At 36.4% G+C, this 26609-nt stretch overlaps 1 protein-coding gene across 4 annotated transcripts in view; it reads left to right on the forward strand.

Annotated features, from left to right (window-relative positions):
* ADAMTS6 (ADAM metallopeptidase with thrombospondin type 1 motif 6) overlaps positions 1–26609 on the forward strand; it is a 297458-nt gene that overhangs the window by 194747 nt on the left and 76102 nt on the right. For 3 of the 4 annotated variants that reach the window (XR_013556624.1, XR_013556625.1, XM_060635672.3), the window contains exons 12-14: positions 6337–6482; positions 8567–8630; positions 26462–26564. Coding sequence is in view for 2 of the 4 variants with exons in the window: in XM_060635672.3 (XP_060491655.1) it covers positions 6337–6482; positions 8567–8630; positions 26462–26564 (313 nt within the window). In the remaining 2 variants the exon portion in view is untranslated. The remainder of the gene's footprint in view (positions 1–6336; positions 6483–8566; positions 8631–26461; positions 26565–26609) is intronic. The other variant, XM_078449396.2, reaches the window with a different exon arrangement.

Here is a 26609-nt window from a genome sequence, read left to right on the forward strand (position 1 = left end):
TATTTTTAAATACTGTATATACCCATCTTGAAATTTTCCTTCGTTGAATTCTGACAAATTCTCATTTAGATTGTTTGATTTGTAGTATATCTTGTTTGAACATAATTCCCTGATGTAGATCATGAAATTTAGTGGTCTACTATCAAAAAATGTTATTTAAGGATGGTTAAGTGTTTCTTAATAAAACCTTTAAAGCCTCACTGGAATGATTGTCTTTCTAGATAGTTTTAATAACATATTCATTTTATTTAGAAGGAATGTAAAAAACAAAAATGAGCAATATGATATTTTATTCTTGAAATGTGATAGTTTCACTCCATCACCTTTCCGAATCTGGTTTTACACGCCTGAATTAGCAAAAAGAAGGCCAAATTTACCTAATTTATCTAGAAAATTTAGGCTGAAGGAACACAACTGATAATTTAGAATAGTTCAAAATCACTAGATTGGATATAACCTTTGAGAATAAAGATCTAGTCTCCATCTGAATATTTAACATCTGTAGTTTAAGAAATGAAGTAAAATCCTATGCCTGTAGAAATAGAGGCTTTACAGGTTTAGCATCTTCAGATGAAAAAAAAAAAAACAAAGAAGAAGAAAAGTAGAAAATACAACACTCAAAATTCTCAGCTTTATGTGCTTATAGGATTTATATATACATCAAATTGCTTTATTTTGTGTAATCTAATTATATTACTTATGAGTTACACACATTAAAATTTTAGTACATATTAATGTAATAATCTGGAAAATTAGCTCAAATAACTTGATCTGCATGAAGTTCCATAGTTTTCATAAAGCATTTATTATTAAGTTACATAAGCGCCTTCTCTAAAATTATATACTACATCAAGATATTTACTACTGCTGGAGCAGAGAAATAGCAAGAATTCCAAAGAGATCCTTTACTGTAAGTAAACATCACTGAAAAGTCCTATATTGAACTAAACATAACTCAAAAGACCATTTGCCAGAGATCAAAATCAACCAAATCCTTTGGTAGATTTATAATTTCTTTGAGGGCATATCTGCATAGAACTAATTTCTAAAGTTGTCCTAATCCAAACCACATTGGATTTTGAAATTTCAAAAAATTAGTCCCCATTTTATAGTTAGGGAATCTGAAGAAACAAATGACTTGCTCTGCACCAAAGATATTACTAGAGTAAGAACTCAGATTTGTAACACAGACTGCACACAGACTGTAGTTGTTAACTTGTTAACTAATTAACTAAGTTGTTAACTAGTTATTAAGCTAGACACTAGTCTCTTGTCAACTACTAAATGACTGATACTTATATTGCTATTTTGAGTTCTTCATTTTTTAGCCATTAATATTTGTTATTTAACTTTCTGATACAATTGTCTATTATAACTCCATGGAATAGATACAATTCAATAACATGAATTTATGCAGTAAAGGATCTAGTAAGCCACTTATGAAAATCTGTGGCTCTGTAGGTATTAATTAATGATGAGAACTGATGAGCGTCCAACAAACTGAATATTGTGTTTGTCTTTTACCATAGGAATAAGTTTTAAAAGGAAAACAAGAGACTTTATGTGACTTCTTTCCATGTCCTACATTTTGTGAACATCCAGGAAATATGAATAACAGTATTATTAAATACTTTGGAACCTATATCTTTCGGTATTCTTGTAGCCTTCACAATTTCTCTCTCCTCTGAAAAATACAAAAAATAAAGTTTTTTAAACTATAATTTATAAGAATGCTCAAAGAGTTCTGAAAAATAACATGGGTTTGTACACTTGTAGCTGAGAGTGTTTATCTGTAGTTTTTTTTGTATTTTATGAAGTAAACATAGTCCAATATTCTTTAATACTATAATATACTTCAAATATGTAATCCTATACCAACAGTTGGGTTTTTTCCCACTGATTTTTGTATGTTTTTGAACAGATAATTTCTTATCTGCCCGTAAGTGACCATGGGCAAGTCAGCCTCCTTAAGGTTCTAGTTTCCTCATATGAAAACACTGAAGTGCTTACACATCAATTTCAAAGTCCCTCTGAGCTTTAGATGTAGCTCTGTGATTATATAAAATAAATGCACAGTAAAATTTGAGTATTATTTGATATCAATAATGCTAAGCTTCCAACTTGAAAAATAGGTAAATTTTAAGATTTGGAATTTTTCCATGGGAGAAAAATCAATAATACATTGCTAGTTATTCTCATAGAAAAATAAATTCAGGCATAAATATTATTACATGGGGTGCCTGGGTGGCTCAGTCAGTTGAGTGTCCATCCGACTTTCTATTTTGGCTTAGGTCATGATTCCAGGGTCATGGGATTGAGCCCCACATTGGGCTTCACACTGAGTGTGGAGCCTGCTTAAGATTCATTCTCTCTCTCTCTCTCTCTCTCTGCCCCTCTCCCCTGCTGTCTCTTTCTCACTCTCAAAATACTTACATACATATATACATACATACTTATTGTTATTATTACTATTATTATTATCATTGTACACAGCTACTTGTAATAACAAAAATGCAAAACTAGAGATTATTTGGTCCAAATTGTGACTTTTGTATAGGTGAAGGCCTAACACAACTGGTATATCATTATACAAATGGTTGGTCTTCAAAATCAATTAAGCATGCTGTACACTGGCAACTGAAATATTTTCTGTCTCTCAAGTGTACATTATTTTTAGTTGCCCTTCTCCCAGGGTTGGTACTGTATTATCAGCCACTACCTCTGGTTCACCGTTTTGGACCTATGATTTTTTTTTCTTCGTAGCAATTCCCATTGCCCAAACCTACCTATTTTTCTTAATGTCCTACTTTAATATTTATTAGACTTAGGGTCAGAATGTTCTGCCTTCTAGCCAATCAAATTTTTCTCTCTCTTGCCTAATTTTTTTATGGACAAATGAAAATTAATTACCCAGCACTTCTCTCAATGATTCCTTTATGTTGTTACAACTACTAAAAATAGACTGAGTGCAATTATCATGGAAAGAAAGATGAAATTGACATTTTTTTTATCCACCAGTATCTCTAGTTCCCTTACTTACGTGTAGTAAGAATCTGGACATGTGGTCCAGAATAGGACAAAGAATTCTATAATTTAACTAATGTATTTATTCAATAAATTTTTATTGTATGACTGCTATATGCTAGGCACTGTTTTAGACATTCAGCATTTCTAATGGAATATTTTATGATGATAGAAAATATTTTATTATTATTTTAGATATTATTTTAGAAAATATTTTAGAAAATATTTTAGAAAATATTGGAATATTTTATGGTGATAGAAATGCTCTATATCTGCTCTGTCCAACATAGTAGCCACTAGCCATATGTGACTATGGAGCCCTAGAAATGTGGCTAGTGGGTCTGAGGAACTGAAATTTAAATTTTAATTAAATTTAAATAGCATATTTATTGCTATATAACAATATATATTTAATATATATGTATATTTCTTTAAAAACAGGCTCATAGATACAGAGAATAGTTTGGTGTTTGCCAGAGGTAGGGGTCAGGGGTGGGAGATATGGGTCAACTGTTTTGGTTTTTGTCTCTTTAGTTCAAATAATGTTTTCAAATAAAGGATATTAAAAATTCAACAAATTTTTATAAAGCAAATTTATTTTAATTTTTTTAATGTTTATTTATTTTGGAGAGAAAAAAAGAGGGAGAGAGCATGAGCAGAGGGGAGGCAGAGAAAGAGGGAGATACAGAATAGAAGCAGCTTCCAGGCTCCATGCTGTCAGTACAGAGCCTGACGCGGGCTCAAACCCATGAACCATGAGATCATGACCTGAGCCAAAGCCAGTCAGTCAACCAACTGAGCCACTCAGGCACCCCTCAACAAATTTTTAAAAAATGTTCAGAGCCATCAACTTTGGAAGAGATAAATGTACATCTGTGGAGAGAAACAAATCTTCCAAAGTGTGCCTATTGATTTCTTTCTGCATTGTGGAAGATTTGTGTGGCCTTCCAAGAATTTAGTATCATCATCAGGGCAGGAACTTAGCTTTCTCTAAGGTTATGAGTGCCATTCACACCACATTTAGATCTCTGCAAGTTGCAAAAACCTCGTTCCTACATGTGAGCACTTCATTTTAACAGTAATATTAACTAATTTAGCATATTGAAGGTTTGATATGAATTAACCATTACTCTACTCACTTTATGTGCCCTACTAGATAGGTGGTGTTATTGTTCGCATTTTACAGATAAGAAAATGGAGATCCAGAGAAATTTAGCAACTTGCCCAGTGGTTACTAGCGTTTACAGAACTCTTTCCATGTATCAGATACTTTCTACACTCCATGTACCAGGTTCTTCACATTATCTTTATTTAATCTGCCATGATATAGGCTTTCTTATTATTTACCTTTTTATTTATGAAAAAGCTCAGGTGCAGACAAGTGAAATTACTTACTTAGTATCTCAGTTCTTATTCAGGTCTCAGTCCTCAACCATCATGCTATCCTGCCTTTCAGGATATATTTTGCTCAAATAACTTGGTCATTTGTGGGCTTAGATATGTTGCTGAACTTTCCCCTTCAAAGCATAGATGAAAAAAGAGAAAAAAAGCTTGGATGAATTGCCTAAAATGAGTATTATACAATGCTCATATTTTTTTAAATAAATAAATAGCCACATGTGCATCTCCTGGTTTTACATACTAATGAGAAGGGAAAAATACTACAGAAGTAATTTGAAAAATAAAGAGTAATTTAAAATGTGTTAAGTGGTAAGAGGGAACTAAAACAGGAGGCTGTAATCTTTATTACAGTCTGGAGTTGGAGAAGGGGAGGGTGAAAGAGGATGGGGAGGTACCCCATCTTCAGAATAAAAGTGGTCAAGGAAAGACCTCTCTGATGAAAGGATGCTTGACCTTGAGACCAAATGATGAGAAGACAGCAACATAAGTAATTAGGAGAAGAATATTCCCAGAAGGACCAGCAGATGCAAATGCCCAAAAGAGGGAACAAACTTAGTATATTGAGGAAAATAAAAGATTGCAGTGGTCTGAACCAATCTGTGCAAGAGAGAATAAGACTGGAGAAGGAGGCAGGAGTCACAAAGGCCACTTCTGACCAGAGTTAAGGGAGGCAGGAAACTAGTGCAATTGTTTAAGCAAAAAGTGACATGATGTGATAACGTTTTGAAAAGAGCTCTCTTGAAGTGCTTACTAGAGAATGGGTTGATTATAGGTACAAAAAAAGTACAGCCACAGAGACCAGGTAAGAATCTATTCCATTTGCCTATTTCATCTAAGGTGGCAGCCATGGAATGGTGAAAAGTGAAAAAATTCCAGATATATGGAAGCAATGTAATAAACTGATTACTTTCTAAGCATTGCATATTATAATACCTTCATATTTTAATATAAAGTTGATTTTTTGTGTATCTGATATTACTGATAGTTATTCTAATAATGTTTTTTATCATTCATATAAAAAAATGACATTCACAGCACCAGGTTGGTTTGTCAAAATTTGATACCTAAGAAAAACGCACCAATAAAAGCCTAGACATGCTTGGCTTAAAAAAAAAAGATTTCATTTTTACCATATTCTGCAAATAAGATTTATCATAGAGTTACGAGCTGATTATGTGATGTCTACGTCTCGATAAATTATTCCTGGCTTTCTACTTACATGCAGTATGTGTGGTTTAGTGCAGAGTAAAGCTGAAAGAATTCCAGTACACATGTTCATGCAGGGCTGTATACACATGGCTAGGCAGTGTATGTTAGAGTTTTTTGTACCCTGTCCCTAGTATCTTGGCATTACTTTTATTATGTCTGCAGGACTCATGTAGATGAAATGCCACAACACATTCTTTTACTATTGTAGCCTCAACCAGCCTTTTTTTTCTTTCTTTTTTTCTTTCTTTCTTTTTTTTTTTTTAATGTAAAAGCAATTACCATCATAAAAATTCCTTACTGGGGAACTTTCCATATTGCGTTATCATTCCATGAGTCTAATAATAGTGGAATAAAAAGAAAAAAAATTTAATACTAAAATATCTTAAAAAATACTTTTGAGGTCTCTTTAATGAGAAACACTAGGATTCTGGAGGCAGAGAAATAAGGAAAAAGGAAGTAAAGTCAGGTTTTCTAGACTCCTGGTACATGTTAGAGATGTATAAATCATTGCCTAGCTAAAGATAATTTGCAAATCACATGCACCTTTGCCATTGTCTAAACACAGTTAAAGAACTCTCAGTCTGTTATCTGTTGGAGAATGCTAATGCCTGTAATTGGTCATTGCCGGACCCTTATGTATTTCTAACCTGATAGCTCTATCTGCCTAAAAGCTAATTCTGTGTTTTCTGTGAAATCTTGCAGTGGTGTTATCAGGGAGATTGTGTTCCTTTTGGCACTTGGCCCCAGAGCATAGATGGGGGCTGGGGTCCCTGGTCACTATGGGGAGAGTGCAGCAGAACCTGCGGGGGAGGCGTCTCCTCATCCCTAAGACACTGTGACAGTCCAGCGTAAGTAGCTAAAGTAAGCCGGAGCCAACAAAAAGACACAGTTGGAATTGATTCAAAGCTGTGGTTTCACATGTTATCTGTAAAAACGTTTCACTAGTGAGCCAAGTGTTTGTCTTCTGAACAAGCAATAGGCACAGAGAAGTGGAAGAGCCTTGTTAGACAGACTTTCTTTTTCCCCCCACCCCCCTTACTGTGTAACTAAAAATAAAAAAGAATAGCATTGTGTATCTATCCCAGGTATAGCCAGACTTTTAATCTAGTAATAATCAGATAGATTTCCTCCTCCGAAAACTACTGAATTATGGATGAATCCAGGTCTGGTCTTAGCTACATTACCATTATTCCCAGGAAACCTAAGGTCTTTTCACATGTCACATAAAATTATTACTGCTACATTAGTATTAAAAGGACCAATGAGAGCACTTCAAGGGTTGAAATGCCTTGATTCGCATCACAAATCACAATGAAAAGAATACTGCCCATGTGTTAAAATAGTTTCCATTCACATGCCCCTATTAATCATCTTCCGGAGCTGCCACCACTTTTCTCCCCGTGACTGTTTCATGCAGGTTGGACTGCTCCTCTCCCACCACTCCTTTTCTCCAGTCAGAGTCCCCTGGCATAAGGCCAGCCCCATCAGTATTCTCTGGTAGCTGAATTGCCTCTCCCTCCTGCTAGTGCCCATTACAGGTGGACTAGAGTCCCCCAGTTGGACTTTCCTGTCCACCCAGAAACTAAACTTCTCCTTAGCTGCTGCATATCAGGTGCTCCCATTTTTGTCTAGAGCTCAGGTTGCAGGCCTCCTTTCCCAACTAATGTTTGGTGCAGCATGGCGTTATATCACTTCTGCTTTTTTCTCCTTCCTGGGGTAAAAGTTGCTTTAATTTTTAATTTTCTCTTTTTAATTCAGGATCCCTCTCTTTGGTTCCTCCTCTGAACATCTCTTTTCTTCTTTTTTATTCTTTTCAGCTTGAAATTATTTCCTTTTACACTAGTTTCTGTGTTTCCATTCTCCAGCTTTCTTTCCATTATTATCTTCCTGCTAAACAGAGCTCACTGTCACCCACTCATAAATCAGTCATGCTACCACCATCCCACGCCCTTGTTTTTGTCTGATCAACCTATTTCTCCCAAGCTGATTTAGACGGGGCCATTTTTTTTCTTTCTTAGAGTCAGTATTCTCTGGTATTCAAAATATATTAACATGTAACTTTATTCCATTGATTACCAGTTAGCCAAAATTATAATTATACTTGATCTTTTCTCAAACAAGTACAGAATAATTACCTAAGTTCAACTGCGGGCTACTGTAATTAATAACCAAAACTATAAAATTCTATGATAAAAAGTAATATACTCAGATAGTTATAAAAGAAGTTAGCTTTGCCATTCGAAATAGCATTCCTGAATAATAGCATATGGCTTTACCTGATGTTAAATACTTTAAAAATTAATTTATGTAAATCAAATATTGGGCATCTTACTTTTTCTTTAATGTGAGTGTCATATGCAGTATTTATATAATGCAAAGCCATCTTGTTTTGAGATGTAATTTTTCAAACTTCATATAATGAGATAGAAATTCATTTCTGCATTATTTACTTTGAACTACAGCTGTTTCCAGAGACTAATTTAGTATGCTCTTATTTGTAGTTTGGAAAAAATAGTAAACTTGCCACTTCCTACGTGGTGAACAAATAGCATCAGGTTATATATGGCTTTTGTTGAATAAGATTCAAATGGCTTTTCATTATAAGTGAGTTTTAAACTCACTGTGTTGAACTGAGCACCTGCTTACTATGATAATTAGAAAATAAATTTATTTAATTGCATTTTCTTCCTAATGTAAATCATGACAATTAAGAGTCTTAAAAAGCTATTCATAGCAAACTGACTTAAGTTTTATGTTCAACAACCATAATCATCATTGTTAACAATCACCAGCATGACTATTATTTTAATAACTAATAAAATGTCAAATTTTGTATTTTCTTAAAATAAATGCTAATATGTTTTTGTCAAGCAATATATGTACTCTTTCTGTAGACAGATATATTCACATGTTAAACAAAATGTGTTTTCAGACCTTCAGGAGGTGGAAAATATTGCCTTGGGGAAAGGAAACGGTATCGCTCCTGTAACACAGATGTAAGTAAAACCAAACTTTGCTATGAAAAATTAGCTTACATTTCCCCTAGAGCAGGGAAATTTTTAAAACTGGAAGCTATTTGATCATAAATCCATGTGTATGAAGGTCACATGAATTTTTTAAGTTGTTAATAGTGAATGGAACCAACCTCAGGTCCAGCAATTCCATCAACAGGGAACTAGGGAAAACTCCAGCATGAAGGGCAAATACAATCTTCTCCAATAGGTACTAAGAGAGAGTCATAGGCCCCCCAAAATGTCTTGTTCCCCCAACACTCACACCTTTGTTCCCACTATCTTTCCTGAGTCCACCAGGATTAATCTTATTATACCCTTGATCCTACTTTGTGTTTGCCACTGTAAGAAACCCCAGATTCCCACATCATTCCTCATGTCTTGCCCTCCAATTCCAAAAAGTTCTGCATATCACATCTTCTGTTACCTATCTCTGCCCAACTTTTGAAACTTCTGTGCCCTTAGGAATTCAAGATCCATCAGCAGCAAAAGTCCTTACATTCCGATGTCTCTCAATTTTCCTTCTCTTCACTTTGTTGTTCTAATGGAAACTGGCTGTCCTCTAAAGATACTTACAATAAACTTTAACCTTTTAAAGTTGTTTTCATCCTTAACTCTTGAATGAGTGAAAGTGGATTGACTATGCTTTTATATTTCATTTCTCCTTTCGGATGATTCTCCCTCCCTCTTATCTGAAAGCCACACCTTTTAATTTCACATCATCAGACTATTGCACACTATTCCTCACTGTCATGCTCTCCAACTCTATTCCTATCTTAATTCTTGGTTATTTCAAAATATGTGGATATTTTTCCAATATCATCTCTTCTGGAATTTTCCATAAACATACAAACACGCTGTTATTTCTCCTGTCTTAAAAGAACAAAAACAAAAAATCTGCCGGTTCTTTTCCCATGTTTTTCTTCCTTTTGAAACAAAACTCCTTAAAAGAACTATGTACTTCCATATCCAATTCCTCTTCTAATTTTTTCCTAAAATTGTTCTTGTCAGATTTTTGCCTCCATCATTCTACTAAAAATGCTCTTGTCTGGAGTGCCTGGGTGGCTCATTCAGTTAAGTGTCCAACTTTGGCTCAGGTCATGATCTCACAGCTTGTGAGTTCGAGCCCCACATCAGGCTCTGTGCTGACAGCTCAGAGTCTGGAGCCTGCTTCAAATTCTGTGTCTCCTCTCTCTGCCCCTCCCCCACTGGCACTCTCTCTTTCTCTCTCTCTCTCTCAAAAATAAATAAAACATTTTTTAAAATGCTCTTTTCAAGTCACAGATGACTTACATGTTGCTAAGTCCAATAGTTCTCAGTGTTCATCTTACTTGATAGTCACTAGGCTTCCATAACACTACAACTTTTTGGTTGTCCTTTTCTTTTCCTACTTGTTTTTTCTCATTCTCCTTCGCTGGTTCTTACTCTTCTCTGACCTCTTACGGTATCCAGAATCTAGTCATTGGCCTTTTTTTGTACACTACTAATATTTACCTTGGTGATCTCATCCAGTTTCATTATTTTTGACAGCATTCATATGCCATTTGACCCTCAAATTTCTATTTTTAGCCCAGACTTCTTTTATGGATTCCAGACTCCTATCTTACCATTGATTAAACTTTTAATAGACATCTAATATTTACCATGCCCAAATGCTCTCTCTAAAACATTTCCACATACCTATACCTCCCCCATCTCAGATGTCAATTCCATCTGCCATTTTTTTCTTTCTTTTCTTTTCTTTTCTTTTCTTTTCTTTCTTTCTTTCTTTTTTTTTTTTTTTTTTTTTGAGTCATTCTTGATTCCATTCTCTCACAGCTCATACCCAATCCCTCAGGAAATCGCACTGGCTTTCCCTTCATGATATATCCTAGATCTGACTAGTTCTCACTGCCTCCACTGCTACCACTCTTTTTTGCACTGGATTTCTCTGAAGAGCTTTTTCCGTGGATTTGCCATTACTCCTTTTGTTCCCTACAGTTCTCAATATATAAGAAACTGAGTGAGTTAGATTATATCCTTTACTCAAAACCTTTCAGGGGCTCCCCATTTTACTTAAATGCAAAGTCCTTACAAAGGCCTGCAAAGACTATACAATCTAGCCTTCCATTACTTTTCTAAACTAATCTCTTCCTCCTTCCTCCTCAATAGCTCTGCTCTAGCCACCTTCCTTGTACACACCAGGCATGCTCCCGCCTTTAGTACTTTTGCATTGCTTGTTTCCTTTATCTTATGGACTCTTCTCCCAAAATATCTACATAGATGACTCCCTTACCTCACTTTTATTCAACTGTCACCTTCTCAATGAGGCCTAGCCTGAATACCACATTTAAAACTGTAGCCTTCCCTGCTCCTTACAACCCTGGGACTCCTAATCTTCCTTACCCTGCTCTATTACCCCTCATACATACTTCCAAAAAGTAGCTTATTGATCATATTTACTTCTATGTTAAATTTGCATCTTGAAGCAATTACTTGTACCTTCATTTACAATAACCATTTCAAGTTACCAGCATTATTTATTCATTCACTCAACAAGTCGTTGAGTGCCGTCTGTATATCAGACTGTTCTAGACTGAGGATGATAATCTGTGCTCTCAAGGGTCTTATAATTTCCCAGCAAATCAGTTAATTGCAGGAAAATCACATATCTATGATATGATAGAATAATTATGGAATGCTTTAAAAGCACATAGAACTGTCACTAGCCTAATTAAGGATTTAAGGGATTCTTCCCAGAGGAAGGTAAAGGTCTGAAGGGCAAATAGGAGCAGACCAGAAAAGAAGAAAGTGACCATGAGAGCATTCTAGGCAGAAGGAAAAGTAAGTGCAAGGCTTGGAGGTTAAAGAGGTTAAATGATCTTTATCTTGAGGCAATAAGACACCATGCAAGGACTTAGCCTCTGATTTATCCTCTAGATGAGAATAGATTGGAGAAGGTGAGACTACAACAGAGCAATAAACAAGTCAGAAAGAATTTGAGGGCACTGGTGGGAAACGCAGTGGAGTCTAAAGATGGCTAAGAGGAGAAAATTAAGGACCTAACTTCAAAAATCTATAAAAATCAAAGAACCAGTGTAGTAGGAAGAACAGGGGGAGGGAGATAGATGATGTGGGGATCAGAGACTGGAATGCATTTGAATTTCAGATATGACAAGTGAGACTGTTCTCAATGGTGACAACTCTGCCAAGGGATTGCTTACCTAACCTTGGGCAGAGATGAAGGAATTCAAGGATCTTCAAAGCCAGGGAATTTGAGGAGTCTTCTATGCGGATGTTGAGGTCACTCACGATGATGTTAGAACTTGGAGTGTAGTGTGAGACTGCGAAGCAGGTACCAGACCCTTTCATAAATGAAGGAAAATGGCCACGATGGATTAGTAACAATGATGAAGCCAGATAGTGATTTGGATGAATAGCATGAATTTCAGAAGAACAGAGGTTTTACACAGGGTAGAAAAAAAGCATATCTACTGTCTATCAGACTGTGTTAGGCAGGAGTGAGAAAGCCAAACCCATGTCTCAATTCACATCTGTTTCTGTTACGTGATTGTAGGGGCAGGCACATGTTTTGGCTCTAATAAGATAGTTACTGTAATATGAATAATGTACGATAAGTAAGAGAAAAAGGAAAAAACTGTGCCAGACATATTAGGCTTGTTGCTTTTCACCCATAAACTTCCCTTTAAATGCTCAAATTGTGGGGGCGCCTGGGTGGCTCAGTCGGTTAAGCATCTGGCTTCGGCTCAGGTCATGATCTCGCAGATCGTGGGTTCAAGCTCCGCATCTGGCTCTGTGCTGACAGCTCAGAGCCTGGAGCCCGCTTCAGATTCTGTGTCTCCCTCTCTCTCTCTGCCCCTCCCCCACTCATGCTCTGCCTCTCTTTCTCAAAAATAAATAAACATGAGATGCTCAAATTGTAGAACCTGCTATTGGTGGCTTGACATTTCTATTATTAGCTTTGTCTTCTGTTTCAGCTTTCAGCAAATGATACAGTTAACATGTCTGTATCATGGAAATACAAATAATTTTTTTTCATAAATCCAAGACTCTACTAGTTCAGAATATGTGACAATTCAGTTACCACACTGAAATTTATTTTCATGCTATCTAAGTTATAAAAGCTATCTGAGCATAAGTTTTTAAGCTGGGGATTTTTAAAGCATAATCTAATATGTGAAAATTTAAACTTTCAGAACACATAGCCAGCACTGTCCAAGAGAATTTTCTTTAGTGATGGAAATATTCTATATATGCATTGTGCAGCTTGGTAGCTACTCACCAAAATAGCTATTGGGCATTTGAAATGTGGCTAGTGTAACTGAAAAACAGAACTTTTAAGTTGAATTAATTTATATTTGAAAAGCCATATGTTGCTCATGGCAACTCTACTAGGCAACACTGAGCTACACAGTCTAGCTATGCAATAGAAAAATAACTGTCACAAAGAAGATTGTAAAAATTATATATAAAATTCTCAAAACAAATCAGTCTTAGATCATTTTGCAAACAAAGGTAGAATATTTCCATTTTTGGTAATGATAGAGTAAGTTATTGTGACAGAACTCTTTTTAAAAAATTATTGAATAAGACTTGTTTAAAACATCACTTTAAAATTCCCAAAGAGCTGACAAGATAGTGAGGGAAATTCCTGAAGGTCTTCTTTGAGAAGGGGGAATTCAAAATGTAAGTGGAGCATCGGAGCACCTAAAGTGCTTCTGCCCTGACAATATCCAGAGGAAGAGAAGAGATAAACTGCTCCTGTGTCTCTTTAGTACTTATAAGGAAAGTTTTTCCCAAAGCTCCTCCCGCCCTCCCTCTGATGGACTTCATGTTGTATTGGCCTGGAGGCCTCATGCCCACTTTTGAACCAGTCATGGCCAAAAACAGTGGGATTACCATAATTAGTTTAGACTAATCCAGATTTGCTCCGAACATGAGGTTAAGGTCACCTTTCCTGAGAGGTAGATTCCTGACCAAAAATTAGAATTCTGTTAGCAATAAAGTAGAGAGTGTAGATCCTGGGTACACCACACATGTCTGCCTCAGTGCTCTTTTAGTTTCCATCTTTACTAGTGAAGTAGCAGCAACAGAAGTGGTAGTGGTAGTGGTAGTAGCTGCTGATAACATTTATTGAGCACTTACTATGTACCAGACTCATTAATTTCACCATATTTTCTTCCCATTCTGAGAGTTCTTCTCCTTTTCCTAGGCAGTGAGTTGGCTTGCTGAGATATTTTGAATTTATTCTTTCAACATAAATCTAGGAAAAATATGCTGACTTAAAGTTTTGAGGGGCACCTAGCTGGCTCAGTCAGTAGAGCATATGATTGGATCTCGGGGTTGTAAGTTTCAGTCCCACATTGGGAATAGAAATTACTTAAAAGTAGTCTTTGAAGGGCACCTGGGTGTCTCAGTAAGTTGAGCCTGCAACTTCAGCTCAGGTTATGACCTCATGGTTTGTAAATTCAAGCCCTGTATCAGGCTCGCTGCTGTCAGCATGGAGCCCACTTTGGATCCTCTGTCCCCCTCTCTCCCTGCCCCTCCCCACATGCACTGTCTCAAAAATAAACATTTAGAAATAAGTTAATAAATACAGTCTTTGAAAAAAATAAAAATAAAAAATGAAGTTTTGGTATACTCTGTTCTGTTACAACTTTGCCTCTGCAATACAAATTAGCTCATAAGTGATTGAGTCATTTTGTGGCATAGTTTTTGCCACTAAGTGATACAACAGCAAAGTCAAACTACATTGATACAGCAGAATGGTACAGGCAATTTATACTGTATATGATGACCATTCATCCCACATTCTTCTTTTTGCTCAGTTTGGCCACATCCTCTGTCATGGAACTCCTTATTATGTGTTTCTGCCTGGTCTTTGTACATTGGCCTCTTCTCTTTATAACTTAGCATCCTCAACCCTTTCACATTAACTTACTTCACTTTTTTTTTTCTTTCTAGAAGATAAAGTCCTATGTTTACTTCAGGATTCCTTTGTTAGGAATTTGCCATGCATTTTTTAAACTGTGCTAGTATTTCATTAGAATCTTTATTGTTTTTGTTAGTTTTCTGTCTTTGACTTATCTGCTTCTAACACTATTTTTCTCATATACCTATTATTTTTAGTATGCAAATTTGCAGAAAGAGGATTTTTCAAGAATTTATGTGTTATGTTAGAGCAGAAACTTCTATATTTTAAAAAACTGTTCTAAAAGTTTCTATTATATAGACTATAAGAGAATTTCATGATAAATCCTAAAGAGTGAATTGATTGTAGTTAATACTGAGTCACGTAAGCAAGACCTCAGTATGTTCCAGTAAGCATAGAATGGGTGTTACTATGGGGGTATTATAGAGCTATTGTGTTTGTATCCTTTATGTTAACCTTGGTACTTTTCTCTAAATATACAATGGTTTTAATGTTCTTTTTTTTCCCCCTCTATAATGGGGGTGTCTGTTATGTGCGAGCTACCCTATTTTAAGGAATTCCAGAGTATACTTGTCTTTATCAGATCAGCCTCCTACCTTAGTACATATTTAACATAATTGAATACTGGGCACATCAATTTAGTGACATTGTAAGCAGTATTCGAGAAATCTTTACAATTAGTTAAAATTAATCTGACAGTCAAGAACTAGGAAACAATTCGTAAGCATTTTGGCTTGCCGTTTGTGATCCAAGAGCTCACTTGAGATTTAAATAAGGTACAAAAGATAAATTGAAATGATCCTGGAAGAATTTTCAAATCATTGCCCAAAATGAGATCATATCAGGAGTCAAATGGTAGCAACACCTATTTATGAATCTTTGAAGCTTGCTCTCTGCTGTTTAATTTATGCCCTTTTAAGATCTTACAACCTGTTCCTCATAGCCTATCAGTCTCGCATGTCTTATAACAGTCTTGACCTTCTCATTTCTGTGATTGGCCAGCTAGTACTATAGATTACCCCTTAGTTCTTGTGTTTTTACATATCATAATTATTTATCTTTATTAGTCATAACTCTGATTAGAGTTGCGTTAGCTTCATTAAAATCATAAGTGAAAACTAAAGTAAATTAGAAAACGCAAGGAAAAGGAAAATAATATTAGGCTGGGATTAGTACCTTAAATATGTACCATAATTCTTTCTATTTATTAATATGGGCCACACATTTTGCTTTGAGTTTCCTAGTGACCTGAATAAAGAGGCTAACACTATCAGTTCTAAGATTCATAATGTCTGGTAGCCATGATGAAAGGAGATACATCACAAAGGAACACTTTACTATTTTAAAGTTTTGATACTCCTACAGGGATCTCTACATTAGTGAATCAGATTGAAATATGCAAGACTGACAGTCCTCTTTTTTGCTTAGGTTAGAGGAAAAATTAAGACCAAGAACCTCTTTAGGCCAAGCAGTCTCAAAAAGTGGCTAGCATGAAAACAAGATAGCTACAACTTCTCCCCAGTGCTGATTTAATTCCCACCACAGGCATTTGAAGGATAGAGGACTGGTAGAAAGACAAGAGCTCTCCAATGGAAAAGGAATAATGTTTCCATTATTTCCTGTCCCATTTACCCCAGTTGCAAAGAAAAAGATCCCCAGAGATAGAAAAGGCAATTTATAAAAAAAAATCTCAATCTTTACAAATTTAAAAATAGGTCAGAAAATTGTATCCAGCTATAAAATTGGCCTGACCAGTTTCAACAGCAACCTAATCAGCTTAGAGACCAAAGGTACTGACACTTTAGACTCTAAGGCTGATTATCTGCATCAAGATGTGTTAGGCATCTACATGATCATCTGTCACCCTCAGAAGCCTTCAGAAGCAGCTAGACAAACATGCTTTCTTTGACATCCATATAAGGCCTCAAGGACAGAATAGTACATGAAGACAATAGCTATAGCAGGAACAAATTAAAGTGGTTTTCCTCTTGAAACTACTGAGAAACCAATTTTTATTAAAGACATAATAGAATTGGATGAAATTGGGTCGCACCATTGTACTAGGAACTGCAATAGAATATTTGAGATCATAAACTAATCTAAATAGAAAATAGATATGGCCCCTGTGAGACTTGGGTTTGAAGAACAGAATTTTAAGGAGGTCATAATGCCATAAAAAAGGACTTTTCTACATTTCCAAAAAAGAATTTCCTGGTGTTGCATAGCTGTTCTCCAAAACCAAAAAAAAAAAAAAAAAAGTGCTTGTTCTTCCTGTTCTATTTTATTTGTGATTTGTGTGTCTGCTTGATAATGTATGTAACTGGCGGGGGGGCGGGGGGCAGGGGGGGCAACCTGATGAAGTGGAGCCTGGCAGTGCAGGCAGTGAAAGAATTCACCCAAGGCAGAACAAAGGAAATAGTTTACTGAATACACCCCAAGGGAGGTGTGGGCAGGACAGCAAAGCAAATACTGTCTGCCACTAGGCAGTGCTGGGGGGCTCTAGTTCAAGGGGGAAGGTGAGGAGGTATGGAACTTGCGCGATTTTCAGTTTTTTCTTTTTTTCTTTTTTGGTACCTGTGTCCGGGTGTAAGCAATCCCTAGGTCAGCTAGGGCTTATGGGTATTTTGAGGTAGGTCGCCCATTGGGCTGTTTGTATTCAGCCAGGGGGTTGGGGAGCACTGTGGGCTCTTCTCCTTTACACAGGTTTCTGCTGTTCAGGTTGGTTGCCTAAAAGTGGCCTGTACAACTGGAGTAAAACCTCTGGTGAAAAACCTAAGCTTCACGCAGGCTGGGATGGAAAGTCATATTTGTCTTTCATCTTAAACATTGCATTTCCTATATCTTATACATCAAAACTATACAAAATTATGGTGTCAAAAGGGTGGTCTGTGGTCTGTTAAAAAAATGTAAGCATAGTGTGTAGTATCTGGGTATTTTCTCAGCTTTTCTAGAGGGGCATGGTACCACGCAATTTTTTTCTTCTTCAACACATTGCTTATAGTCATCAAACGTGATATTGCTTTGGTTGTGGAAAATATAGCCTATATTTAAACGTAGAATTGTAGTGGGGAAAGTATGGAATGTGGATTCAAATTAACTTAAGCTTGATTGCTCACTGTAACACTTGTTGCTATTTGGTTGAAATACCTAAGCTTCAGGGAATTCCTATAGAAATAGAACATAATTATACCAAACTTACAGGGTTGTTTGAGAATTAAAAGAAGTAACACATGTAAAACACCCAGTGCTACTTTCTAATACTTAACCTGTACTCAATACAGTGTAGCTATTAATTATAGACATTTTTGTTTCGAAGTAGATTACAAAAATTATGAAGTACTTGCAAATATAATTAAATCTTCAAATCACTTTTATAAAGAGGAAGAATAAGTGCTGTGTTTTTGTTTTTTTTTTTTTTAAGTATTTTGAAATTAGGGGCACTTGGGTGGCTCAGTCGGTCAAGTATCCAAATTTTGATTTGGGCTCAGGTCATGATCCCAGGGTCCTGGGATAGAGTCAGGCTCTGCACTGAGTGTGTAGCCTGCTTAAGATTCTCTCTCTCTCTCTCTCTCTCTCTCTCTCTCTCTCTCTCTCTCTCTTTCTTTCCCCTCTCTTTCTCTCTGTCTCCCTCTGCCCCTCTCCACCCCATCTCTAAAACAATTTTTTTTTTTTTTTTTTAAATGAGGGACTAAAGCTGAGCAATAGTCTAGTACCAAGGAAGGGATTCAGTGAGGCATAGAATGTCTAAGTATTGATCCACTGCTCTCATAACAAACAGATGGAGCCTTTGGGGGGTGGTTGGGCAAGGTAAGCTTCTCTGAAAGAGTTTGGTCACCTTTGACATTGTCTTACTTCCAGTCTAACCTTACCCTGCAGCAGAACCAGATAGCTGAGAACATTCTGAACCTACAGACCTTGCCCCCAGGGAGAGGTGTGGGGTAAGTGATAACAAGGTACAGAGTGGATCCATTAACAGTGTTATAACCATGTCCCAAGTTATAATTAGAAAACAGAGATGTATCAAACACTGCATTTTATAAATGTTTTATATAATATTTATTATATTATTATATACATGGCAAAAGAATAACAGGAGCTATGTCATTACTCTTTAGGTTAGTATGAACTTGTGCATCGTGTTTTGAAAAATAAGGACTAGCTTTTAGACACAGAATAGAGCTTGCTTGTTTATTGTGTTTCTAAAAGGGATGTTTTAAAAATTATGAAGTAAATGTTTGTTTCCTAATGATGTGATTGGATGTAAGGGTTCAGGTGCAGACAGATAAGAAAGAATTCTTGAGATGTTTTTGGTGCAAAAAAAGTGGTTTTTAGTAAAGCACGGGGACAGGACCAGTGGGCAGAAAGAGCTGCTCTGGGAATCTGAGGAGCTATTAATTATATACTTTTAAGTTGGGAGGGGTAGAGACAAAGGAGGTTTCCACAAGGATTTTCATAAGTTAAAAGAAGATTTAGGGGATCCTGGAGGCCTAGCTATTGTTAAGCTAAGGTTGTTTTTTCCTCTAGCCAGGCATTAACATTCAGACGGTTGGGAGTTCCTGCAGAAATGTCAGACTCTGCCTGTCTCAAGTATTTGTCAATGGGCTGCAAGTTAAGGAAATTTAATTTTATCTGCATTTCTTTTGCCTTTGCTCTCTGCATCACTAACATTTTAATAGGCTTAAGGGAAAAGGTTATGCTATGTTCAAATAGCATTTTAATTAAATTCAGGCTATACAGAAAAAGCTTTAAGTTTGAAAACTTGTATAGAAGATTATGGTATCAAATATGACAGCTAGATTCTAGTTTGTCTGGACATTATAGGTTTATCGGGCTTTTGTTTCTTTTTGCTTAAAAGTAAATACACAGTGAAACTACAAAAAAATCAGAAATCTTTGTGGGAGAAAATATAAGAAGGTTGAATCAGAACTAGTTGAGATGATTCACTGTGTGCATTGGACATTACATTTAACTTTAGTGAGCTAATCATACAGTACTTGATAACCAGGAAATCAGGAATCTTGTTTGCAACCTTTAAGAGAGGGTGTAGAAGCAAGGACTTTGTTAGCCCATGTGACACTGTGTGCTTTCGAAAGGGATGCCTGTTTGGGTGAACAGATAGAAATGTGTTCTTTCTTCACAGTCCCATTGTCAAATACACGACTTGCTAAGTAGAGCAAGGGGCTGGAATCTAAATTGCATGTAGTCTCCTGTAACTAATATAGAGTATATAAGAGTATATTGGTGTAAATAATAGAGTACTGGTATAGAGTATATTGGTATTGAGGGTATAGAATATATGAGAGTGTATTGCTATCCTGGAGAGGGAGTAGAGAATTAAACTTGGGGAGTGTTGAAGTATGGTCTGGTGTGATAGCGAAGAAGCCAAAGTGCATTTAGTGTGGAAGCAAGAAAGGAAAAAGCAGCAGAAGGTGAGAAGGGCAATAGAGAAAAGAAATAGAAGAATAAAATGCCAATTTTGCTCACGTTGCAATTTTACCTGAGGCTGTAAGAATCCTTGTATCCTGCCAGCCTACTTAACTTCTTTAGGAAGGGGAAAAGAATGGGAAAAGGGTGAAAGAATTTTCATGCTGGGTTTTCTTATCACACTATATTACCCATAAGATATAACACAGTATTTGCAGATTTTTCTCATTTGCAAGACATTTTGGGATGTATTTCTCTTGAAGTTAAATGGCATTTTGAGTGTATTTTGCAAATGAAAGAGAGAAGGCACAAAGGGCTTCTGGGACTTGCCAAGGTCACCCTATTCTTTGGGACAAAACTGGGATTAGAACCTAGTAATAGAACTGCCACTATGAAGTTTGTGAGAGGAAGCTGAGATTTCTTTCTATAGCAACTTTTATGGCCCAGTGAATTATTTTTTTTTAGATTTATGTACCAATAAAAAGTATTAAGTTTAGTCAAAAAAAGATGCTTTTAAACAATCAGTATAATTGGAAGCATAAGATAGTCTGTAGAACGTGCTAACACATTCTAACGTTACATATCTCTGTAGAAAGAAAAGTGCTGATAAAGATGCTAATATTAATTTTTTTTATTTCTTTGAAAATACTAAGATCAAAAATGCTGAGACCTGCAGCTTTGCCCTCTGGATTTATGTGGGGTCCTGCTGGTTGCTTTTTAGAAGGAGAGGATGCCTGATTAGTGTTAGCAACAGGAGGCTGAAAACCTGTCAGGCTTTACATAAAAAATTGGTTGCTTATGCCCACTGTTTTCTGTTAGAGTTTTTGCATGGTGTCAGCATTTATTACCTTTAAGTAATGTAAAAAGCATTACTTCTTAAACGCTTTACTCAAAGGCTTTATTAAAAAAACACTTTATTCAAAAAAAAAAACAACCAAAAGAATCTACTGTATGTAATTTTTCCTTAGGAAATTATTCTTTTCCTTGATCACTCTGATTCTTTGGAACAAGAATATACAACTCCTACTGAGCTAATTTCTAATCAACACAAATCCAGATCGTTCACTGAAGGAAGCATTGAAATCAGGAAAACAGAACACTAGCTGATATAGTCTAGAAGCAGAAAGGCATGGAATAAAGTCTACTACAGTTTCCTTAAGCCCTTCTGTCCTCGCTGCTATTCTATGAACATCCTTAGTACAGTCTTGCTTTAGGGTCTTTTCATTTACTGTTTATTTTCACTCATGTGTATGTAGGTGACTCCTTCAGTTTCCTTTAACTCTCTGCTCAAGGGCCACCTTGTAAGAGAGAATTTCTCCGACAATACTATTTTAAAACAACTTCCCTCCTACCTCACTATCAGTCCCTTCACGCTGCTTTATTTTTCTTCTTTCTCACCTCCAACTAGAGTGAGCTCCATGAAAGCAGGGACCTAATTTATTTTGTCTATTGCTTTATCTCTAGAGCTTACATCATGTGTGACACATATTAAGCAAATAAATGTATTTGCTGTTTAGAAGAAAGACATTTAAGGCCAGTTCTTGGTGGCTGGTTTTAAGAGGACTAGTAATAAGGTTATGATGTGCCCATAGGAAAGCCATCAAGGTCTAGATTCCTTTCAGTTAGGGGTAAGATTTTTCCTTGCAGATCCAGAAGAAAGGAGCAAGACCCCTAGGTTATAGGAGGACAGATTTGGGCTAAAAGTAAGAAAGAACCTGATAGTAACTGCAGCTCCTGAAAAGTTTTTTATTTTTCTGTTAGATGCTTATATAGATTGTATGACCACTTTGGGGAATAATTGTAGAGGAGATTTAAGCATGTTAAGCAACATAGTTTATATTCTAACATTTCTCAAAAGTATATGATTCTGTATTGACTCAAAAATAATCACTGAATTTAGTTATTCTTCAAAGTGATACTGGACGTATGTATCTATTATGTTAACACCTAAATCAAGGGGTTGACAAATCACACCTTCTGGGCCAAAGTTGGCCTGTCCCCTCTTTTTCTAAATAAAATTTTATTGGAACACAGCCCTGACTGTTCGTTTATATATTGTCCATGGCTTCTTTGACACTATAATGGCACAGTTGAGTAGCTGCAACAGAGACCGAATGACACTCAAGAGTCTAAAATATTTAGTATGTGGCCCTTTACCAAAAAAAAAGTTGGCTAATCTCTGCACTTAACCAACAAATTGCAAAAAATAATACATAGAAACCATCTCTGTTCAGTCTCCCAAATACCTCGTCAATATCATCATCGTTGCTATTTTTTATTGTTTTATCAATAAAGATCCAACCATAATAATATAACCACTCTGAATATTTATTTATTTATTTATTTATTTTTAATTTATTTATTTTTTATTTATTTTTTTTTAATATATGAAATTTATTGTCAAATTGGTTTCCATACAACACCCAGTGCTCATCCCAAAAGGTGCCCTCCTCAATACCCATCACCCACCCTCCCCTCCCTCCCACCCCCCATCAACCCTCAGTTTGTTCTCAGTTTTTAACAGTCTCTTATGCTTTGGCTCTCTCCCACTCTAACCTCTTTTTTTTTTTTTCTTCCCCTCCCCCATGGGTTTCTGTTAAGTTTCTCAGGGTCCACATAAGAACCACTCTGAATATTTAAATAGAGGGAATTTAATGAAAAGAATTGATGGAAGAGACAGGAAGATGCCACCCATCCTCCCAGGGAGACCAAGGAAGGAAGTAGTTTTATCAGAGTCCAGAGGCTGGGATTATACATTAGAAGGTGGAACAGAAACTGGATGGGGTTGGAGGGTACGGGTGGTGGGGGCGGTAAGTGTGGTGCTGTTACCTGAAGTTGGAGTCACAAAAAGATTCTGCTTTTGCCTACAATGCTGCCTGAGGTGGAGAGAGAGAGAAACATTCTGGCTTCTGCCGTAGTGCCTTCCATTGTCTGAACCATTGTCGGAAATCAGCAGAACACAGAAGCCTGAGAAATGGAGTTTTCAGAGTTTGTCCCCCTGAAATACAGAACAGTGTAGAAGAAGGTGAGGAATGCATCTAAGAACGCCCAGAGCCAAGACCAGAACAGCCGCTCATAGTTATTCAGTGCTACAGTATCTGTACGCCAGGTACAGAGCTAAACAGTTTGTATGAATCCTCACCTGGGAGGTAAATACTAGTATTATCCCCAGTTTATAGATGAGGCTTGCAAAATTAAGTACATTGCAGGTACATTGCTAAATACACCAAATTAGAATTCACTCCAGGTTGATCATACTCCAAAAGTTTGCTTTTAGTTCTCTCATAAATGAGCAAAAAGTAGTTTGGAGAAGAAAAGAAACTTGCTAGCTGAAATGACGGTTACTCCTGTTACGTTTTTGTACATCTTAACAGAGCTATAACCTTATGCTGTTACTATAGCATTTAGAGTTCAAGGAAACCCCCACTTAGATGAGGGAGTGTCCTTACACCTTGAAACTATTATTAAGCAGCCTTTGTGTACCCAGTGTACTGGGTAAAAGGGATTATTAATTGTAACTACCTAAGAGTGTTGAGATAGTTTGAATAGGTAACACAGCTAGAGACCTCTGAATAGTGTGCCACAGAATGGGTACCTGCTAAATGCTTAGTAAATGTTAAGTAGCTGTTGTCATTGTTAATATTTTTATTATCGTGACTCTAGGAGTGGTTATCACAGGAAAAGAGTGTAAATTAGAAAGTTTATGAAATATTATCCAAATGCTTTATTAAACCCTTCTGTTGGACTTTTTACTTTGCCTGTATTTAGGAGATTCCTTACAACATAGTCAAGAATGGGGTGGTTTTCTTCTGTTTGTTTTTCTGTGAATGGCCCTCATGATGCCTTAGTTTGTTAATTCAGAACTTTTTCATGTGGTTTTCTATGAAATGTCGTCTCCTCTTATGATTTCATAAGTTCCTTTCACCTAGGATAGCCTTTCTCCAACTGTTCCCAACATATGACCTTTGCCTTCCTGTGCCCATGTCTTTACTTGGTTTCATTCTTAATAGTTCCCTCTGCCTAGAAATTTTTTCTCTCTCAGCCAGCTCAATTCCTATAATACTTTATAATATTATGAAGGATAGTTATTGGGGCATCTGAGTGGCTCAGTCGACTGAGTGTCCAACTCATGATTTTGGCTCAGGTCATGATCCCAGGGTCGTGGGATTGAACCCTGCATTAGGCTCCACACTGAGCCACTCCCTCTGCCCTTCTCCCTCGCTCATTTGCACTCTCTCTAAAATAATAAAAAATAAAGTACATAACATTTTTTTAACAAAGGGTAATTATTTTTAATACTTTTTTTATAATTATAATATACTTGAGATTTTCCTCCTCCACAAATATTTCCCTAATTAATCACATGACACATGGATCTTTTACTTTTATTACAGCACCTATAGGTCACCTGTACCATGCTGTTGTATATTCACTGCCTGAGACAGTGCTATGTATCTGGTAGAATTTTTTTTTAAGCTTATTCATTTATTTTAAGAGAGAGGGAGAGAGTGCCTGCAAGGAGGCAGGCAGGGTCAGAGAGAGAGGGAGAGAGAGAATCCCAAGCAAACTCTGTGCTGTCAGCATAGAGCCCAACATGGGGCTCAAACTCACAAACCGTGAGATCAGAACCTGAGCCAAAATCTAGTTGGTTGCTTAACTAACTAAGCCACTCAGATGCCCGGGTAGCATTTGTATCTGGTTTCTCCAACTAGATTAAAAGCCATGCTTGAATGAATGTTTAGGTGGTTGGTGCTTTACAAATACTTAAGTATTATATGAAAACTTGTAGTTGGAGTTCAAAGTATTTGTATTATATATATAAAAAAAATCAATGATGTTTGCTTAAAAATCAGTCTTGCTGCATGGCAAAGCCACTGACAACTTTAGTCCTTGTGTCAGATTCCCTGAAAGTAGATAGAATGGATTTTCTTTGACCCAAACATAAGCACACCATGAAACAAAACACCCTGGAAGTGATGCACTAGGTAACCTATGGTAAACAATTATTTGCCGTTTTTTAAAAGGCAAATAAGAAGGGTGATTGATAAGCACAATCATTAGGTTTGATATTGCAGTGTCATATTTTATTTATTTATTTTAAATGTTTATTTTTTTAAATTTATTTTGAGTGAGAGAGAGAGAGAGAGGAGAGAGCACAAGCATGGGAGGGGCAGCGAGAGAGAATCTCAAGCAGGCTCGTGGAGAGCCTGACGCAGGCTTTGATCCCATGAACCGTGTCATCATGACTTGAGCCAAAATGAAGAGTTGGATGCTTAACTGACTGAGCCATACAGGCGCCCCTGGCCTATTATTTTCATACATTCTTCAAGGGACCATTTACAACATACTGACCTCAGAAAACCTTATAAATGTAGAGATCCAAGGGAGGGTAGTAAAAATCTCAGAATGACCTCTGAGAGTTTAATCTACTCATCATTTATTCGCAATTAAGAATTTTATCTACTGACCTGTTTTGTTCTTCCATATGTAAGGGGGTTATTTTCTCCATATTTCAAAAGCAGTAACAGTTTTTTAGGTGCCACAACTGCAGAACTCTAAAAGATAAGTCAAGTTAGGTCAGATTGCTCAAATACTGTGAGATGTTGTACTTTTAATTCTTTGTGAATTTAGAGATTGAATTTAGGGTGCCCTGTGGTATTTGGAATCTAGACCTAACTACATTGGCAAGGTTTTCCTTTTTAAAAAATTCAGGTAGAAGAAGCATTCCAAATGTTTAAAAACAAATAACCCTCTCTTCACCCTCTCAACATCCTTCTCTCTCCCTACCCAACATATGCACATGTTTTGAATCAATTTAGTATTTTACTTTCTGTGATGTTCAGAGATTAAATGTAAATCTTAATAAGTCCAAATTCCTTGAATTTGAAGGTGTTTAGACTTGAGGCATAGCATTTGACCAGTTCATTCCACATCTTAAAATATGGTTTTTGTCAAGGCTAGACAGTAAACAGCTATAGTAGTGGGGATCCAAACCACAATTAATAGTACTGAATGTTGTCTTACAAACCTGCCTCTTGATTCCTTAAAATAAAGAGCTGGGAGTAGCTGTGGCAAATGGACCTCAAATAATGTTACCAAAAGAGATTTTGTGTTTTAGTTTCTTCACATAGTTTTTGTGTGTGTTTATAAGGAGCTACCTGATGGATTGATTGTAAAGTAGACTATGACATGTATCTGAGTGTAAAGTTATACGGAAACTGTCTTAATGCTTAATTTTGTTTAAATTACTTCAGTTGTTTCTTCTGTGGCTAAGATTACAATTCAGAATCTTCAGTCTGAATATTGGTTGTAAAACGGTAAAGCAAATACCAGAATTATAGCCATAGCATCAGGCAGTGAACTAATGTGATGAGTTAGGCAATTTTAATTGTAGGGACATTGTCCCTTAGTTTCAGTATTTTTCAACAATCATACCATTTATGATTTTATTTTATTTTAGCCATGTCCTTTGGGGGCCCGAGATTTTCGAGAGAAACAGTGTGCAGACTTTGACAATATGCCTTTCCGTGGAAAGTATTATAACTGGAAACCCTATACTGGAGGTAATGTATAATCTGGCAGAGCATTCATCATGCTTGAGAGCTTTG

This window comes from Panthera onca, chromosome A1 (genome assembly GCF_046562875.1).
Source record: "Panthera onca isolate mPanOnc1 chromosome A1, mPanOnc1 haplotype 2, whole genome shotgun sequence".
Lineage (NCBI taxonomy): Eukaryota > Metazoa > Chordata > Mammalia > Carnivora > Felidae > Panthera > Panthera onca.